The sequence below is a fragment of the Onychomys torridus genome, chromosome 1 (assembly GCF_903995425.1).
Source record: "Onychomys torridus chromosome 1, mOncTor1.1, whole genome shotgun sequence".
NCBI lineage: Eukaryota > Metazoa > Chordata > Mammalia > Rodentia > Cricetidae > Onychomys > Onychomys torridus.
In genome coordinates, this window is record NC_050443.1 from 39,717,285 (window position 1) to 39,737,703 (window position 20,419).

Consider the following 20,419-nt stretch of genomic DNA (forward strand, 5'->3'; position numbering starts at 1 on the left):
TCCTCTATGGTACCAGGCTTGTACATGGTGTACATACATATGTGCAGCCAAAACACTCACTAATATATATATATATATGTGTATGTATATATATATATATATATATATATGTGTGTATGTATATATATATATATATATATGTTACAAAGGTTTGTTTTGCATACTGTGCTATTGCTATTAAGGTAGGAAGATTTTATAGAGAAAGCACAGTACCTCTTATTGCATTCATTTATATTATGGATTTCATTGGGTTTTTGTTGGTTTTTTTTGTTTATTTGTTTGTTTGTTTTTTTCCAATAGGGTCTTACTATGTAGCTCTGGCTGGCCTGGAACTCACTATGTAGACGAGAATGGCCCCAGTCTCCCAGAGATCCATTTGTCTCTGTGTCCTGAGATTAAAGGTGTATGCCACCATGCCCAGCTGACAGTCTTTCTTAAGTGTATTTTTTAAATTCTTTTTTTCAAATGTGTTTATGTCGTTTAGGCTCCTGGTGCTGTTGTGACTGAGAGCCAGACTTACAAGAAGCGTGCTGATTTCCTGAGTAATGATGATTATGCTGTGTATGTGAGAGAGAATGTTCAGGTGAGCATTGCTTAGAATGAGCCTTGTTCATCTTTTATCTCCCATATGCTAACCAGTAGTTGAGTTGACAGAGGTCCCTGTCCTCTGGGAGCCTGCTGTCCTGTGAGTGGAAGACAGTCAGACTGGCCCAGTAAGGTCCACTTATTAGAAAGAGATCTGGATACCATGGGAATGAGGAGGAAGAGACCAGGGAGGTAGCATGCTCTGGTTAGATCTATGTTGGGAAGGTTCAAAGAGAACATGAAGTAGGACTAGGGAGTGTCTGGACTCATGCTGAGACTTTGGTAAGAAGGCTTGCTAGGTTCTTCTCTTGACAGGTGTCTGTTACTGGGTGGACACTTAACTTGCTTCTTCTGCAATAAGTTCACCAAACCTAGACCCATTATAGACCCATGTGATGGTGAATTTTCTAACTTACTTAATGCTTTTGGATTTATTAGCTCAGGTTTTCATTGATAGATTTTTTTTCCTTTTTAATCAACTCTAGTTGTATTACCTTTCTTGTAGGAAAGGCAGAATAAACACCATATTTATTATTTTCAGTGATATTAAAGCTTTATCTATTCAGTTTTCTCAATGATGCATTGGTGGTCTGCTGAAGGTGACCAAGAAGCTTTGGATTGCTTATTATCAGCATGATGAATTTATTAGCTGTAGGATGTGTTTGAGCTGTTACTCCTGATGATCAGAGTGTCCTTTTGTGTGAACGCCATAGTCTGTAGCTACAGGGTCTTATGGCAGAAGATGATACAGGCTTGTGTGTATATTTCCCAGAGAGATCTGGTTCCACTTATGCTAAATGCTACTTATCTTAGTTTGCTTTCTGCTACTATGATAAAGCATCTAATCAAAAACAACCTGAGAAGGAGAAGGTTTATTTGGCTTACGTGCACCAATCACAGCCAGTCAAGTAGGGAAGCCAGGGCCAGGACTCAAGGCAGGACTCTAGAGACAGGAGCTGAGCGTAGGTCATGCAGAAGTGCAGCTTACTGTCTTTGCTCCCCACAGCTTGCTCAGCTTGCTTAGATCACTCGTCCAGGAATGGCAGTGCCCATAAAGGGCTGTATCTCCCCCACAAACAAACATCAGTCATTAATCTAGAAAATGACTCACAGACATGCCCACAGGCCAGCCTGATGGAGGCAGTTCCTCAATTAATGTTCCCTCTTCTTAGGTGACTCTAATTTGTGTCAAGTTGATAAACTAACCAGCACAATATTTTTAGTTTATTTCTGGGTGCTGAATGAAATCTTTTTCTGAAGAATTGAGAATACTACTTATATACATTGTATCTTTTGTCTAGGTGTACTTGACTTTCCATTTCAATTTTAGGTGGGAATGATGGTTAGATGCTGTCGAACATATGAAGAAGTATGTGAAGGTGATGTGGGCAAAGTCATCAAACTGGATAGAGATGGATTACATGACCTTAATGTGCAGTGTGATTGGCAGCAGAAAGGGGGTACCTACTGGGTTAGGTATATTCATGTTGAACTTATAGGTGAGCACACTCCTTGTTAATGTATTACATTTCTTAGAGACACAGTTCCCAGAAAGTGAACACTAATCACAGTGTGTTTGCCAATGAAATCCTCAGGCTATCCTCCACCGAGTTCTTCTTCTCACATCAAGATTGGTGATAAAGTACGGGTCAAAGCTTCTGTTACCACACCAAAATACAAGTGGGGATCTGTAACTCATCAGAGCGTGGGGCTTGTGAAAGGTAATAGCCAAGCAACAAATGCTTTGTTAAAGAGTATAGTTTCCTTTTATTTATGTATGCGTTTAGCATTTGTCTCTTTTTACTAAGGTATCCAAAGTTTAATGACTATGTCTGAGAAAAAGAGTAAAGGATGGAAATAACAGACATAAAAATAGCTAGGTTAAACACAACAGGTTCTGCTACAAGGAGAAAACAGACATGTGTCACCATCCCTCATTATTTTATCTTTAACACTTGGATACCAGAATACTGGTGCTTTCCCAGTGTTTAGGGCCATTGTTAGAACTTCTCAGGTTACACAGAGCAAATGACTTCTTTTATAGTTTACTTTTTGTAAGTTTTTTTTTTTTCCTTAAAAGATTCTTAAATATCAAAACAAAGATAAGTTTAAAAAAGATTGTGGCTGCTAAGTCACTGTTTTGACAGAAGATTGTTCTTAAAGGATGGAAAGTTTTAGTATTACGAATCTGGTTTTATTTCCTAATATATGAAGGTTCTAAGTGCAGTTGACTTTCTGTAATTAAAAACTTGTTATTGTGGAGATTATAAGCATAAATGAAAGAGTCTAGTACACTGAGCGTCTGTACCTTCTCATCAGTGCATCCACAGATAACTCAGTCTTCCTCTGCTGGAGTTAGCCGATGACTTTTCATCTCCGAGTATCTTAGCTTGTACCTCCATGGGAACATTCTTTATAAAGTGTGAATAGCTACAGTCCAGTACTACAGAGCAACAGGAACTGAGCCGTATATGTTTATGTTGACTTTAAAGGTGTCTCAAGTAGTTTCTGTCCTGTGCTAGCTTTCAGTGCCAATGGGAAAGATATCATTGTGGACTTCCCCCAGCAGTCTCACTGGACTGGGTTGCTGTCCGAAATGGAGTTGGTGCCCAGTATTCATCCAGGGGTCACGTGAGTTGCTGGTTTTATGATTACTAGATTTGTTTGAGGAGGAAGAGTTTTCTTTTAAAATGATTTAAAAATGACCTCATCATTTTCTTATCTACTTTAAAAACAGGTGTGATGGCTGTCAGACTTTCCCTATCAATGGGTCTAGATTCAAATGCAGGAATTGTGATGACTTTGATTTTTGTGAGACATGCTTCAAGACGAAAAAACACAACACCAGGCATACTTTCGGCAGGATAAATGAGCCAGGTAGAGCTGAATGCTCACCTTTTCTCTTCCATCATCATATACCACTAGTGAAGTGATTACTGAAGTTTGCTGTTAGGGTCGTAGGTGTACAGTGAGTGTTGTAGTTAGAGAGAAGGGGCAGTCTGATCCATTTCCTCCCCTGAAGTTTCCCTACTTCTTTCTTTTAGAGTAGTAAGGTTTGTTTGTCTGAATTTCCAGAAGAAATGTTAGAATTATTTTCAGAAACTAAGCATGTTTAGTGGATGCAGTGGAACTTGGTGGAGTATAAGTTTTCATTTGTGTTACATATTTTTATTGATGTGATGCACAGAGCATAGCATTTGCCATTATAAATGTACAGTGAATGTGTTAAGTATGATGTTGTACAACTGTCTCTACTATGTATTTTCAAAAGTATTTGTGTCCACCAAAAACTAGCATTAACTTCCTCATCTTCTCTTTTCTAATCCTGGTGTCTTAGTTAGGCTTCCTATTACTGTGATCAAACACCATGACCAAAAGCAGCTTAGGGAAGAAAGGATTTATTTAATTTTACAGTTTACAAATTCATAATCCAGGGAAGTCAGGGCAGGAATCTGGAGGCAGGAACTGAATCAGAGGCCATAGAGGAGTGCTGCCTATTGGCTTGCTCCCACCCCTGGCTTGTTCCTATCTCTGGCTTGCTGAGTCTGCTTTCTTTTTGGACCTAGGACCATTTGACCATGGGTGGCACCCATTAGGGGCTAGGTTCTCCATATCAGACAGTAATTAAGAAAATGAGGGGCTTGGACGTGACTCAACTGTACCTGACTCCCCAATGGAGACCTTGCCTTGGAGAGGTTGAAATGGGGGGTGGGTTGGGAGAGAAGGCGGGGTAGGGGCGTGGGGGGGTGGGAGGAGAGGGGAATTTGTGGTAATGTAAAATGAATAGAAAATCTCTTAATAATAATAAAAAGAAAGAAAGAAAATGTACTGCGAACTTGCCCACAGACAAATCTTACGGAGGTATTTTTTTAATTGATAGTCCCTCTTCCCAAATGACTCAAGCTTATGTCAGCTTGTCTTTCTGTGTCTGTGATTTTGTTTACTTTAGTAGATCATTGTAGTTAGAGTTTTCCTGCCTGGCCCAGTCAGGACAAATCTCTCTTACCCACCAGTCCCAAAGTCGCTCAGACCCAACCAAGAAAGCCACACAAAACTTATATTGCTTACAAACTGTGTGGCCGTGGCAGGCTGCTTGTTATCTACCTTTTCTATCTTAAATTAACCCATTTCTGTTAGTCTATACTTTGCCACATGGCTTGTGGCTTACCAGTGTCTTTACATGTTTGCTTTCTCATGGCGGCGGCTGGCGGTGTCTCTCTCCCAGCCTTCTACATCCCAGAATCCCTCTTCTCTCTTGTCCCGCCTATACTTTCCTGCCTAGCCACTGGCCAAACAGCATTTTATTTGTACAGAGCGATATCCACAGCAGATCTTGTAGGCAGAGCGATGAAATATTTACTCTGCTGATTAAAGTCTCAGTTTACCTCGCTATCTTCAGGGTTATCTGTGTTGTAATGTTTAATCAGAGTATGTCTTACATAGTTGGTAGTTTACAATTGTCCACTGTATGTATATACCCAAGCGCTTTTTTCCATTCATTTATTCATGGCCATTTAGTATTTGTTTTCCCGTGTTGGGCTGTTGTGAATGATGTAGGCATTAACATTGGTGTGCATGGTATCTGTCTGTGTCTTGGTTTTAAATTGTGGGCTGTGTACCTTGGAGCTACTGCCAGAATTGTTTCACCAGTAGCTGTGCTTTTTTATATAACCACTAGCAATGTAGCAGCATCTGGCTAAGTTCACATCCTTTTTAGCATTTGTAAGTCTTTAGTTTTGTTTTTTTTTTTTTTTATGATGTCCTTCATAGTAGGTAGAAATGTTTCTTAAATTTTTGATTTGAATTTCCCTAATGACAAAATAATTTGTCAAGTCTATGCTTCTGTGTATTGTTTTGGCTACTTATATATAGTATCCTCTCTGGTGGAAAATTGGTTTTGCACTATTTTTTTTTTTAAATGATTACCTAGCAGGATTGCCTCAGCTGCTACAGGCTCTGGCTGTACAAAGCTTGTGAGCCAAGTTTGATTCCCCTAACATCAGTGGTTCTCAACTTGTGGTCCGACCCTTGGGGACGGGGGCGGATTGTCTAATGACCTTTTCACAGATCACCGGAAAACACAGAAATTTATATTACAATTCACAACAGTAGCAAAACTACAGTTATGAAGTAGCAACGAAAATAATTTTATGATTGAGGGTTACCACAGCCTGAGGAACTGTATTAAAGGTCTTAGCATTAGGAACATTGAGAACCAGTGCCCTACATGAATTTTGGGGTGCATTTTTCTACTCCTGATTTTTAAAAAGCCACTTGGTATTCATAAGGCTTGTATAGAAATCTGTATGCTTTAGACATGACCATTTTCAACATTCCGTTTCCCTGGCCCATGTAGGGAGAAATCTTTGTGTTTGGCCTGACTGTTCAGTCTTCCTGTTCAGCAGTGCTTTGTAATTTTCATTATATAGGCAGCAGACATTGTCCAAATTATTCCTGAGCATGTTGGCTTTTTCATGCTATTTTAAATGGAGTTGCTGTTGTGAGGATGTGTGTAATAAACTGATGTGCAAGTACTGAAGTACTGTATTTTGCTAATCTTAGTAGCTCTAACGTGTGTGTGGTGTGTGTGTGTGTGTGGTGTGTGTGGTGTGTGTGTGTGTGTGTGTGAGAGATAGGAAGTCAGGCTAGCCTCACACTGGTATGTAGTGGAGTCTGTTGTTGATCCTCTTGCCTCTGTCTCCTTAGTGCTGAGATTATAGGCATGCACTAGTCTGCTCATAGTTTTGAGTATTTATTTTTTCCTGGGCATTTTCTTTCATCACTTTAAAAATTCTGTGCCATTGGAATTTGTTTTGGTGTCTTTTTGTTAAAGGTCAGCTAAAAGTCTAATTGTGGGGCCATTAATCCCCATGTATTTGTTTCCTCTTAATCTGATTTTGAAATATCTTTGTATTAACGTTATAAATTTTACACGTGCATAGAGGCATGTTTTTATATTTACCAGTATTATATTCACTTCTTCATTTTGTGGCTTGGTAGTTTGGGTTAGTTTTAGAAAATTGTTCGTCACTCTTTTTTTCACATGTTGACTTTGCTGTATTTTCTTCTATTTGGGGCGCACTCTTTGATCTGTATTTGCTTTTGTCTCAATCCTTTTTTTTTTTTTTTTTTTTTTTGTGAACTGTTGCTTCTCAGTTCATGCTAGGTTTTTAGTACCTCTTCATTGGAGGCTTACCTTTTTAAAATTTGCTCATGAAATTCTTAGTTGTATTGTTACATTAACCTGTCTAGCCAGTCCTGCATCTCACCCGGTGGTTCTTCAGGGGCTCAGGCTCGAAAAGGCGGTATTCTTCTTCAGATTTAGGGCGAGGACTTGTAAAGGGGTTCCCCAGGCCCCGTGACCGTGGGTCCTCTTTCATCAAAGTAAATCTGTGCTTTTAATTGGTCAGTAAGTCCCGGCCCAGCAACGGGTGAGGGCAGTCGGGTATATGTAGGAAAGAATGGGTTACTTGCCCCGACGCCAACTGGACTTTTCTCTTTCAGTCGTCCACCGGTATCCTCTACTACCGGTGGCCCCCTGGACCAAGGCGGAACGGTCACTGAGGGGGCCCAGTATGGGTCAGGACCGAATGTTGGGCCCCCGTATCAACTAGGAAGGTTATGGTTGCCCCCCGATCTTGAGGGTTATCCGAGGCTCAGGGGGGGCTCCTGGCCTGGACCCCCTAGTCTTCCAGATTAAGGAGGTCACAAGCCTTGGGTCGGGTCGTCGGGGTCCCTGTGGTCTCTGTGGCCATTCCCGAGCCCAATGTCCTTTTCCCTTGCAGTATGCACACTGGTCCTTTTCCAAGGGGGGTCGCCTTCGTTCTCCCATCCTAACTCTCTCTCTGTCCTGACCCTGCAACACTACGGCGGCCAGTGTCTTGATCTCCTTGTGTCGTCTCTTGTCCCTCTCTCCTGCTTCTGCCACATCCTCTCTCCCCTTTCCTCCGGGGTTTCCCTCTTGTTAAATACTTTCTCTGCCTCCTTCAGCAGATCCGAAAGATTCAGTGTCGACAGTCCTTCTAACCTCTGTAACTTAGTCCTGATATCTGGGCTCGACTGGTAGATAAAGACAGGATAACTCCTGGCGCCTGCCCTGGTCTCTGGATCATAGGGGTGTACATTCTATAAGCCTCTTTTAGCCTTTCTAAGAATGCGGCAGGCGTCTCCTCCCTTCCCTGGATAGTGCTTCTTACCTGGGCCAAATTAGTGGGCCGCCTAGCAGCGGCACGGAGACCCGCTAAAAGCAACTGGCGATAGAGACGAGGTGTCCCCTACCTTCATCGGTGGATAATCCCAATCTCGGCTGCGTGAGGGGAAAGGCTATGTCAATGAGATTGGGGAGCTGGGTAGGTCTCCCCTTCGCCGGGGACCAGCTTCCGTGCTTCCAGGAACACCCGCTGCTTCTCCTCCCAAGTCAGGAGGGTCTGCAAAAGCTGTTGGCAGTCATCCCAGGTTGGCCGATGGGTCACTAGGATAGACTCAATCAAGTTGGTTAATGCCACGGGATCTTTGGAAAACGGGGGGTTAAATTGTTTCCAGTTATAGAGATCAGAGGCCGAGAATGGCCAGTCTGGAGATGGCGGCCGGCCCTTCTCTGAGGGGAAAGGCCTTGGATTCCAGGGGGGTGTCATCCCGGCGGGCCCGAAGGCGACCGGCGATGGGTGAGGGAGCCGGGGTCCCCCTGTTGTCCCCGCCAGTTGCCATCTTCTCAGGGGCTGCTGCCCCTCCGATGGCCGTCATCCCTGTTTCCGTCCCGCGGCTGGCGCGGCCGGTGCCGCGCGATAAGGCGGCGGCTCAGCTGTTAGGAGAGAGAGGGGGAGAGTCTAGGTCGGAGGGGAGGACGGAAGGCTTGAGAGCCTCTTTGCGGGGAAGTATAGGGTATAAAGAGGAGGAAGAAATCGCAGGAGGTGCGGAGGGCGGGGGAGAAGCCAAAGGGTTGTAGAGGGACCTAGGAGGAAGGGCTTGACCCATGGAAATGGGTTTTCTACCAGGGATCTCAATAGTGCTATGTAGGGGACCTGGTCCGGGTGCCCGTGGGGTTGGGGGCATAAATCTTCCCTTCAATCTGTGAAATCAAGAGAGGTTAAAGGAGCCCTCTCGGGGCCAGCCGACACCCATCATAACCCATTCGGCCTCGCAGAGAGTGGTCCATTATTCTTTTTGATGATGACTCCTTCATTGTTGCCACGGCCTTTTACGTCCGACCAGCGGTCGAGAGTGAGGCTCAGGGCGTAGCGACGGTTTGTCCCATTCTGGTGTCTAGATAAAGAAGAATTAGGCAGCAAACAAGAAACAGACAAACAACAGACGTTACAACAAATCGCGCTGCGCGGCTTCGGCGCAAAACCGAAAGCAAGAACTCAGAGTTGGGAGGGTTTGCGCCTCCGTCCCCTGCCAACACCACGTATCCCTCGATACCTGGGAGGCCCCGAAAAACCGTGCCCCAAAGGGGACTTCAGACTCCCATGGAACGTTTTCCAGGTTTGGTGAGCGAAGTCCGGGCTCGTCAGCCCCTTCAGCCTCACCCCGATACAGAACACTAAGGGGAGATACCCTAGTGCGGGACTCAGGCGGCCCGGCCTCACGGCAAGTCTGCCTGCCTCCTCTCCCGGCACTCACAATCAGGCGGCCGGCCTCACGGCAGACCTTGCCCCCTCCTTCCTGGTCCCTCCGGACGCTGCGCAGGAACAGAGCTCAAACATAGAAACAGACAGCACAGAGACAAAACGGACACAGGACGGCTCGAGCTTAAACATAAATACCGAGGCACGGCCGGCTTATCTCCTTGATGGTGGGTTGGTGGTCCGTGGAGTAGAGGGTCTCTGCCTCCTGGCTGGCTCGCCAAATGAAAGACCCCCGGAGAGGTCTCCCTCAGGAGAGACCCCCGGCTCAAGGAGCACGCAGAGACCACGGATCAGATGAACAGCACGAGGTTTATTTAAACACAGGTACCTGGGGCAACCAAGTCTCTCGGAAAACTTGCGCGCCTCTGGGTTGGTAAGATGGTTTTTATAGCAAGAAGCGCGGAAAGCATTAGTCAAAGGGTTCTGATTGGATAATTTAAACAAGGCGCGAATGGTTACAAAGCTCTGATTGGACAATTCAAGTGAGGCGCGAATAGTCAAAGGGTTCTAATTGGACAAAGCTCTGTCAAAGTGAGGCGCGAATAGTCAAAGGGTTCTAATTGGACAAAGCTCTGATTGGACAATTCAAAGTGAGGCGCGAATAGTCAAAGGGTTCTAATTGGACAAAGCCTCTGATTGGACAATTCAAAGTGAGGCGCGAATAGTCAAAGGGTTCTAATTGGACAAAGCTCTGTCAAGTGAGGCGCGAATAGTCAAAGGGTTCTAATTGGACAAAGCTCTGATTGGACAATTCAAAGTGAGGCGCGAATAGTCAAAGGGTTCTAATTGGACAAAGCTCTGTCAAAGTGAGGCGCGAATATATGAGCATAAATCAAATGGGGCGTGAACTCAGGCTCAGGGCGGTTTGTGGGTTTTTCCCTTGGTAACCAGATATGTGTGTTGGCTCAAACCCTATCTAGAATTCCAGCTGCTCTGGCCCTCCCGCACTGACGCCAGGCAGTCTGCCCCTGACATCCTGCTTAACTATCGGCTATCTGGGCTGCGGTGGGGCCATTCTATTTCCTGGAACTGTCTTTTGTTCCCTTATAAGCCTTGCAACATAGCATTACTATAGGGGTGCGGGGGGTCTTTCAACTTATTTATTTATTTATTCATTCATTCATTCATTCGTTTGTTTTGTTCGGGTCAAGGCACAGACATTCCACAGCATCCCTGTGGAGGTTAGAGGACAGCTTGTGAGAGCCACTTCTGTCCTTTCACCAGGTAGATTCTGGGAGCAAAGTGAGATTCTCAGACTTAGCAGCAAGTACTACCCACTAAGCCAACTTACTTCTCATTGGTCTGTGTAGTTAGTCCAAATGTGAGCCTGAGATAGGATGGTGGCACGGTGGATCAGTGTTGTGTTGTGTTTTTCTGGACTCTGTTTTTTTTCCTCCACTAGCTTCAAGTTGCAAGGTGTGGCCCTACCTGCTTCCTTAAGCACCTCCCATATTCCTTGATTTGGAATGCTTCTCATAATGCTGAGTTAGTACTTCTTTGTATCCAGCAATTCAGAGAAATTGGATGTGGATCCGTGAATTTGTTCTCTCACAGGAAATTCAATGCTGTAGGAATGCATTTTTTAAAGATCTGTACAAAAGACCCTGAGTCATGCGAATGAAGTATCACATGCTAGGCTTACTGAGACTTGAGAGCCAGAGCTCCTTCCTAGGGCTCTGCCAACCATTATGTGCAGTGCCATCATGTTAGAAACAGCTGTTACAGCCATTAGATTATACTTGGAGTGTATGCTAAAAAGAGAGCCTCTAGTGCAGAACACAAGAGAGGCTGTCCATAAAATACATTGGGCTCAGAAAAGCATGCACATTTAGATGAAAACAGCAAGTGATTGCTGTGGGTGACTGTTGGAAGTGATGCATGTGACATCTTATGGGTAGGTGTTGGCTGTACTGTCAGAGCATTTGAGCTATGTATGTGGCTCTGGACCACTTGTAGCCCCTTCCTTTTTTCAGGTGTATCTGGGGGTATTCTTCATTGTTGAGTGAGCCAGGGAAGAGGTGGATATGTGGCAGACTGGTGGCCTCCTTGTCCCACAGCTGGACTGGCCACCCCATGTAAGTGGCTGATCATGGGATGCTGATGGCTTTGCCTTCACTCAGGTTGTAGCTCCTAAACATTTGATAAGTTGTCTTTTTTGCTGTTGGTTTTGTTTTTTGAGATAAGTTTCTCTGTATAGTTTTTGGTGCCTGTCCTGGATCTCGTTCTGTAGACCAGGCTGCCTCAAACTCACAGAAATCCGCCTGCCTCTGCCTCCCGAGTGCTGGGAATTAAAGGTGTGTGCCACTGCTGCCCGACAGTAAGTTGTCTTTTTAAAGAAGGGAAACCTTGGACTATTCATTGTTCTAAGGTTGCTTAAACACTGTTACTCCAATCTCATTTTCTAGGGTGTGGGATAGATAGCTCAGTTCAATAAAGTGATAATTATTGTGCAAACATGAGGACTTGAATTAGATCTCCAGCAAACGTTGGTGTGGTGATAATACATGCTTATAATCCCAACTCTGATTGGTATTGGATTCACTGGCCAGACTTGCTAGCCTAATCAGCAATTCACAAAGTTTCAGCGAAAGCCCTGTATCATACAATCAAAAAGGATGTTCCTGAAAAAAGAAGACACTGGAGGTTTTCCTCTGGCTTTCTTTCACAGACTGTGCACCTGCACCTCCTCCTCCTAAATCTCATTTTCTTTGCGGAAGGTGAACCAGGAATGATTGGGTAGCCAGGTGCAGTGGCAAGAGGCTGAGACAGGAGCATCTCTTGAACCCAGGGATTTGAGTTAGGCTGGACAAACATATTGAGACCCTGTCTCTGGGGAAAGAAAAGAGGGAGAAAGAGAATAAATTCTAACTTTCATCTTTCTTGGCAAAGAATGCCCTTTCCAGTATAAAAAAAGTTTGTTATATCTCGTATCTTCTTATATTTACTTTGAACCTAAAACTACTCTAAATACGTTTTTTCTTTGAAAAGGAAAAAAAGAATTGTGTATAAATACTTAAATGACATCTACAGATGATTTTAGTTGTGAATATTGTTTCTTTTTTTCATCCTCTTTTTCAGAAGCTGAACAAGGTGAAAGGAACATTCACCCCACAGCGATGATGCTAGACCAGCATTATTAACTTACTGCAAACTCTGTGTCTCTCTGTTGGAGTTCATGCTGACATCATGGCAGAGCGAGGCTACCAAGACTTGTGTGGGCGTGCTGCGAATGTAGTGGAAAGCGGAACAACAGATAAGCCATGTATGAAAGAGTAACTATGGGCCACAGAGACTCAGCGTGGAGAGATGTGTAAATCTCTCATCTTGTCTGGATGTGAGAACATGAATCAGAATGCATGTGAGGATATATGTAGTAAGGCTCCTAGGGCTGCTCTACCAAGGAAGCTGTAAATAAGAAAATCTTGTTGGGCTGATTCCTTCTGAGACTACCAAGGGAGATATCTGTTCTGGCTTCTCTAGTATTGGTGGTTTGCTTGGCATTTTTGGCTTGTAGGCTTTCACCCTAGTCTTTGTCTTCTTGTCACAACTTTCTTCTGCATGTGTGTGTGTTGTGTTTCAGATTTACTTTTTACAAGAGTAACAGTTGACCTCATCCAATCTAACCTCCATTTCCAGACAAGATCACATTTGAGATACTGGAGTTAAAATGCTTTAACATGTGAATGAGGGGGTAGGGATGGAGTTGGGGGAAGTGTATGTGTGAGAGCTAGTCAACCTCTGATGTTTTGCTTCCTTAGTTTCTCGAGACTAGAAATCCTCAAAGCAGGCGTGCAGCAGAGCCACGTTCCTTCCTGACCTAAAAGAGTAGTGTGTGTGTTAGCTGTGTATGAGTGCTTAAAATTTCAGTATGTTGATATGAGACAGAAGTATTTGTCATTGCTGAATGTTTTAGTCGAGTCTCCTAGAGAAACAGAACTGATAGAATCTCATCACAGGCTATGGTCCAACTATTTCAACATTGGCTATCTCCTAACAGAAAGTTCAAGAATCCAGAGTTATGGGCTGGAGACCATGGCTTAGAGGTTAAGAGCACAACTGCTCTTCCAGAGGTCCTGAGTTTGATTCTCAGCACCCACATGGTGGCTCACAACCATCTGTAGTGAGATCTGGCACTCTCTTCTGTGTATATAATAAATAAATAAATCTTTAAAAAAAACCAACCAACCAAACAAACAAACAAAAATCCAGTAGTGTTTTTGGTCCACAAGGCTTAATGTCGTACTGGCCTTCAGTATATGCCAGAATCCCAAAGAAGTAGGCTCTAAGAATCCCAAAGAAGTAGGCTCTAAGAATCCAAAGAAGTAGGCTCTAATACCAATGAAGGAATGAACTTGCCAGTGAGAGCGAATGCAAAGCAGGCAAAGAAATAGATGCTTCCTTCTTCCATGTGCGTTATGTAGGCTGCCAACACCAGAAGGTGTGGTCCAGATTTAAGATGTGTCTTCCTACCTCAGATAATCAAGAAAAATTCCTCACAGGTATACCTAGCATCTTGGGTTTTACTTAATTCCAATTGGTCAAGTGACAGCAATAATAGAGCACACTGGATGAGTGATCTTGTGTTGGAAGCATGAAGATTTGTTTGAGTGTGGGTGTGTGAATATGTGTGTAAGTGAATGTCTGTGAGAGCATACGGCTGTGCGATAGTAGCTGTATCAGATGTAGTGTGAATGAGCTGTGTGTGTTCTAGTTTGTGTGGTTGCAAGTGTGTGAGAAAGTGAGAGTGAATGTGTATGAATAGTGCTTGAGTGTACAGGAGTGATGAGGTATGTTGGAGTTTTACTGAGTGTAAGTTGCAAAACCAAGTATGGATAATGAGCATACCTAAGTGTCAGTGCCAGTGAGAGTGAGGGAATGTGTATGTGGGTGAGGGATAAACATGAGTACACATGGTTGTGATAACATGTGATAGTATGGGGCAGGTATTTGAGTGTATATATAATGTAACTCAGGCACATGCATTGGTGTCTGTTTGACAGTGATTTGTGTGATTGCACTATTGTGAAGGTACGTAAGAGAGTAAAGGTCAGAATTTTGGAGGAGGCTTGATTGATGATAGAGGGAGAAAGTGAGCACATGTATGTGCATAGGTGATGTGTATGAATGTTTTAGTCTGAGAATTGTCTAGGCATGTCTTATTTTATGTGTAAATGGGAGAGGGATCATGTAGGGGTGCATGCAAAGTGTGGGCTTGCGTCTAGTTCTGTATGTAATTGTGTGAGACATAGGGATTGTGTAATTATGATTCTACTAGTGATTCAGAGTGGTAAAGGTGAGCATGTGTCAGTATTCGTGAGTGACTATGGCAGAGAGCATTTGAGTATTTCTCAGTAATTTTATGAGTTAGTGTACTAAGTATATATGTGAATGTTAGTGTATGAGCCTGTGTCTTATGTATGACATGGGTCATAGTAAGCTTGGAAGGCACATGGGCTAGTGGGAAGATAAGCTGCTGCTGTTGCTGCAGTAGGATCTGGGAAAGTCACTGCAGTGTCCAATGGGCACTCAGACCTCAGGCTACATCCTAGCTTGAGAGAGAGTAGAAAGGGAGCCATGTCCTTTGGACCCTGGGAAGTCAGTAGGAACAAAGAAAACTTCATTCTTATTGTGCATGTTAGCACGTCCTCTAATCCAGAATTAGAGAGGTAGTGGTGGCTCATGTGTTCTGGTTACATAGAGAAAAAATAAGTAAACCTGGATGGGACATTTATGATGTAGATCAAAATGGGATCATGGGGACGTTTAAGACACATGAGCTTAAAAAGTGTAATAGATGCATATGTAAATTACTGTTGTTAGAATTATAGATTATATTGTCTAGGAACTGTATAAATAGATTAAATTGACTATTGAGTTACATACATTTAAAGGTTTAAAAAATGCTGTGAAATATTTGTTGAACTACCTTAAAAGCCTTCCCCATCTCTCACAGTCCGCTTGTAAAGTAGCTTATATTACCCAAAATGAATTAGTAGGTTGTTAAATGCAAGGGTTGTGCTCATGCTATTGATTTCTAGCCATCTTGGTTCAAGCATGTCTTATCTCCTCTGGCAGCTCCTCCAGACAGACTGGTGTGCAGGGAGCAGCAACCGGAGCTGTGTACACTGGGCTTTGTGCGGAGCATCGCACTCACCCCGCAGGCCTGTGGTGCCTCAGCTCCCCACGGTGGATTACGTTGCTCATGAAGGTTGTGGAGGGACATGCACCCTTCACTGCTGCTCACTGCAGAGACAGTAATGTGCTGCGAGCAAAACCCAATTCACTGAGAGAGAGGGCAGTACTGAAGCTCCCTGACCCTGAAACCATGTTAATTTGTTGAGCAGTGAATGTAGCAAATAGCAGCAAGTGAAAAGTAGACCTTTTGTGCTGTGGCTGCTGAGTTCTTGATTACTGCAGTCACTTAGTTGTAAATATATTTATTTGCCTTTTCACATTAACTGCTCTCTCTGCCCCATTGAAATAGTAGTATGGTTGCAAAGAATTAAGTTTAAAAATAGTTTCACTTAAAATACACACATTTTGAATTTCTGATAATCTTTCCTGTTAACCAACTTGATTAATCATGAATGTCAAAGTTGTGCATCATTAATTTTATATAAGGGATAAAATCATGTTTCCTTTGGAAATTGTCATTTTATGTGTCTCTGATCAGATCTTAGCTGTTCATTTACTACAAGCAGTTCTTCCGTCATGGGACAAGACAGACAGGGCCGGGACATGAAGTGTCTTGTGGAAAGCTGTTTGGTTTCTTGGGCAGTTTGCTCACGACTTGTTCTTCTGATGTCCCATACTTAGAGGTGAGTGCTGTGCCTTTACTTGGTAGCCAGTTTAATGAGCAGTTGGTGCCACATGATTTTTCTCTCTGCTTCAGAATCCACACTGAGAAGCGGAGGGCCCGGCCACAGGCTTCCTTGACGGCCACCACAGCAGCACTCTGGCTGAAGAGGTGGTGGGGCTGCTCCGCACTCTGCACTCCCTGACCCAGTGGAATGGCCGTCATCAACAATATCATTAACTCCCAGCTTTGCTCTGTCACACACAGCTGCTCTGGAGAGACTTCAGAAAGGGTGTGTTCCATGTCTTCAAAAGCATGCTGGACTGTAGCTGTCAAGTTATCTTTTCGAACATGAAGCATTTTTGTTTCAATATTTATTTAAGGGCATTTCAAATGGAAATAATTATTGAAGAAATTAACAATTCAGAAAGGCATGTGTATGCCTGTAGTCCCAGCTGCTTGAAGGATGAGGCAAAGGTTTGCTTGAGATATTTCAAGTCTGGACAATGTAGTGAGATACTCTGTTCCCCTAAAATTAGTTTATTAGTTATTAGTAATGAATGGAAGTGGCTTGCATTTAGCTAAACTCATAAGGCCAGGCAGCTCTGAGGGATTTCCACTCACACTTGCTGCCTCCTTCTGCTCTAGGTCCTGTTAGAGGACTACTTCCCAGACTCTTGAGAACCTTGAAGTGGGGGCCTCATGGCAGTCCTGGCTGTGATTGGAGGGATCGATGGCCGACTGCGCCTTGGAGGCCAGTGTCATGCATGATGAAGTTTGGAGAGGGCACAGTGACTCGCATCACCCCAAAGGCAGAATCACCGTGCAGTTCTGTGACATGCGGGATGTGCCGAGTTTGCCCGTTGAATCAGCTCAAACCGGTATGTAGCTTTGCTGAGTGTTAGGGGCACTGAAACTGCCTTATAATGTTAGAAACTTGAAGAACCTGTCCTTTTGTTGCCTTCTGGGAAGCTATGTGAATGAGAGTTCCTCTCTTCCTATGCTAGCTTGTACTCCAAAGAAGGCCCATCTCATAGGGAGCATGCAACCGAGGGGACTTGTAGTCTCAGATGACATAAAAAGGTTAATTACAATCTATAAAGTAATTTTAAGTATTTAAAGATAGGAGTTTCTAAATGTTTTTTTTTTTTTTTTTTTCTTTTGTTTTTCGAGACAGGGTTTCCCTGTGTAGCTTTGTGCCTTTCCTGGAACTTGCTTTGGAGACCAGGCTGGCTTGAACTCACAAGAGCTCCACCTGCCTCTGCCTCCAAGTGCTGGGATTATAGGCATGCGCCACCACCTCCCGGCTAAAATGTATTTTTCTCTGAGAATTTGATTCTAAAAAATGGTTTCTTAAAAATAATGTTTAGTAGAAAAATGCTTTTTATTATGTTGAATGCTAAAAGCTAACAAGTTACTAATAACATAAAGTCCATGACTTAGAGACAGTAGAGAAAGGTTTAATATGATTCTGATGTAACTCAACTGCAATTTGACTGTGTAAGTTTTTTTAATAAAACATGTTGATTATAATGAGGAATAAATAAACATCGTAGAAAATTGGGATGTTCAGAAAAATTGTCTTAACTTATAATTACTACCTTGAATGTGTTTATTGTTGACAAACTGGTAATAAAACATTAATATAATGTTCTGTTGTATACACACTTTTAATTCGTTCTGTAGATCTTTCAAAGAATTTTTCAGGTAGGAGATATGACTCAGAGTAGTGTATTTAATTTAAAATTCAGGGATTAGGCTCAAATAAGTTTCAGACTTGTTCATCTCATCAGCAAACTCCTAGAAGGTTTGTGCCTTTTCTTCACTCCCTGTGTGGCCTTAGCGTGACAAATCTGCCTTTCACACGCCCATGCATCTGTCTGGGCTGAGTTGGAACCTTCTGAAGCAAAACTGGAAAAGCACAAAACAAAGTAAATCAGCGAACAAGGCCTTGCAGGTCAGTAACAAGTGTTCCTGGTAAGATAGTCGAACTGGATTGTTTCCTCCAGTCAGAGTGGGTTCAATGTGACTGACGTTTGACCTTACGAGTTCACATGGGCTTAGCGCTTACCGTCTATAGTAGGAATATAAGAGTACTTTTTTGGTTCCCTTGGGCCTCATATTTGGAACCCCATCACGTCTAACTGCTAAGTTTAATTTTCTTAGATACTTAGATATGGGTTCACTTCACCCTGCGCTCTCCGCTCAGGCATCCTCAGAGTCAGCTCTAAGAACTTTGGCCTTTGGATTCTCTTGTTTGGTCTCTATGTGGTTGGTGGGCAAACTTGCTTAAAAACCTTTCTTTTCTTTGGTCTGTTATTAACCTCATATTTTCCTTTCCTGCCCTTGGTATTCTCAGAGTTTGTTTCTCGCTTGCTCTTATTCCATGGAAATTCCATAGTGGTTTCACTCGCACCCCAGCTCATTCTTCTACTCTTTGAGCATGCTCCCCAATTGACTCTCCCATTATTTGTTGTTGTGCTTCCAACATTATATGGTAAACACCTTTACGTCTGAAGTTCACAACTCTGAATGGAAGGGCCTGTGATATAAAAAGCTTGTGGTCCAATTCAGTCTGTTTCTCCCAATTGCCCTCCATTTCTTCTCATCATGGCGCAACACCCTGCTGTGAACAGGATTCTGTCCTGCACTGTCGGGCTCCCAACGGCAGGACAACTCTAAGCTACAAACTGGTCTGCCCATTGGTACAAGTTTTAGGTCAAGGTCTCCTATAATTTCATTCTTGTAACCTACACTTGCTGTGCTGTCCAAGGCCTCATGCATTCCCCTGCTTAGGCAAGTTCGCTCCCTCACTTTTGTACTCCTTGTTCTGCGCTTGTCAGGCACATGTGGCTATGGCTTCATATCCAACTGGATCGAGAGTTCATTCTAGGGAAATACGCTTCAGTTAAACTAGATCATCTGACTAAATTCCTCCTAGGAATATCTCGCAAGAAAAATAGAAATGTTTTTATTTGTCTCCTGGTTGTACATGTTCAGGTCCATTTGGAAAACATTTAATGATTGACAGTAAATGCTTGTGTCGGTTTCCTGGCTTTCAGCCTGTTGCTCTTTCACTTAGCTCCTTCGCTCAGTGACAACAATTGTGGGTGTGATCAGTTCTATTCCGTGAAAGGCAGCCCCATTGCCTTCCTCGTTGCAGAGATGATGGTTTTGGGGAAGAGGAGAGACTGAACCTGGATATGTGGCTCTGTCTACTGGTTCTTTGGTCTCCATAGACAAGTAGACCTTGGACCGCTGCGGAGCCGCATTGAAGTCTGTACACTATGAAGAGCGGACGGGCACTGCTTGTCCCACCAAAGACAAACTAGGCAGATACTGTCTCAAGCTAGCTATGTCAGGAGACTGGAATTCTTCATTCAGGGTATCTTAAAGAGGGAGCGTTCAAGTAGATTTGAAAGAAAGGAATGATATTCTAGTAAGAAAAATATACCAAGGTATAATGAAGCAGTTCAAAGAAGGCGAGATAGCAGGTCTCTTGTATGTGGCCTGACTGCCAGTCACCAAACGTGTAGATGGCGTTTCATCTTAACAGATTTGTGTGCCTGAGGGACGGGGTGTCTGAGAAACTCTCGTGTCGTGGCTGTTGTAAAGGTACCACGGTGGGCCTAAGTGGCATCCACCTTCTAGCTAGAGATATGGCTTTTGAAAGCTAGAATGTACAAATTTTTTTGTTTTCAAACCAATCAGACTGCATGGAGCGAGCTGCCGTCCCCTGATCCTGCTGCCGGGACCATGTCACCCTGAAGGGCCTCCCCTCCAATGAATCCTCCTGTCAAGCAGTACTACTGTCCTCAGCCACCCAGCCATCTCCTGTGAAAGCTATATTTGATAAACAGGAAACTTGAGGTACACTCTTGTCCTCACCTTGACAGGAACGGCTGATTGACGACTCTTGTACTAACGCAGTCAGCAGCGCCATTTGACTACCAGTTCGTTTCCCTTTTCCACTTGCTTTTCCTATCTCTATCATGTCTCATTATCATTTTGAAGATACACTCAAAATGCTGTGCTTTCTTGACATGTAGCTGCATAGAAGGCTGTTAGTTTGTCACTTTTTTTAGATGGTAGAGGTTAGATTAAGGACACTCCCTTAACGGTCTTTATTTGCCAGGCTGCTGCTTTGGCCCTCTGTCAGTGGTTGGCTGTGGAAGTCCACACATCCTTCAAAGTCCAGGGTGTGAGACTGTAGCTGCCGGAGGCCCACAACCCCAGAGTCTCCCATACAACACATCCACTTGCTAGGACGAAGAAAAGCGCAGGCAAGTCACCAGCTCCTGCTCTGCCTATTGTGGTACAGCTCATGGAAATGGGAATTTCCAGAAGAAAAAAACAATAGAGTTGCTCTGAAGTCGGCTCACCGCACCTCGGGAATGCAGTCTGGTTTGCT

At 43.6% G+C, this 20,419-nt stretch overlaps 1 protein-coding gene across 1 annotated transcript in view; it reads left to right on the forward strand.

Annotated features, from left to right (window-relative positions):
- Herc2 (HECT and RLD domain containing E3 ubiquitin protein ligase 2) overlaps nt 1-20,419 on the forward strand; it is a 224,647-nt gene that overhangs the window by 98,452 nt on the left and 105,776 nt on the right. Inside the window, exons 48-52 of the mRNA XM_036183790.1 lie at nt 485-583; nt 1,916-2,084; nt 2,181-2,306; nt 3,108-3,216; nt 3,323-3,462. Of these exons, the coding sequence (XP_036039683.1) occupies nt 485-583; nt 1,916-2,084; nt 2,181-2,306; nt 3,108-3,216; nt 3,323-3,462 (643 nt within the window). The remainder of the gene's footprint in view (nt 1-484; nt 584-1,915; nt 2,085-2,180; nt 2,307-3,107; nt 3,217-3,322; nt 3,463-20,419) is intronic.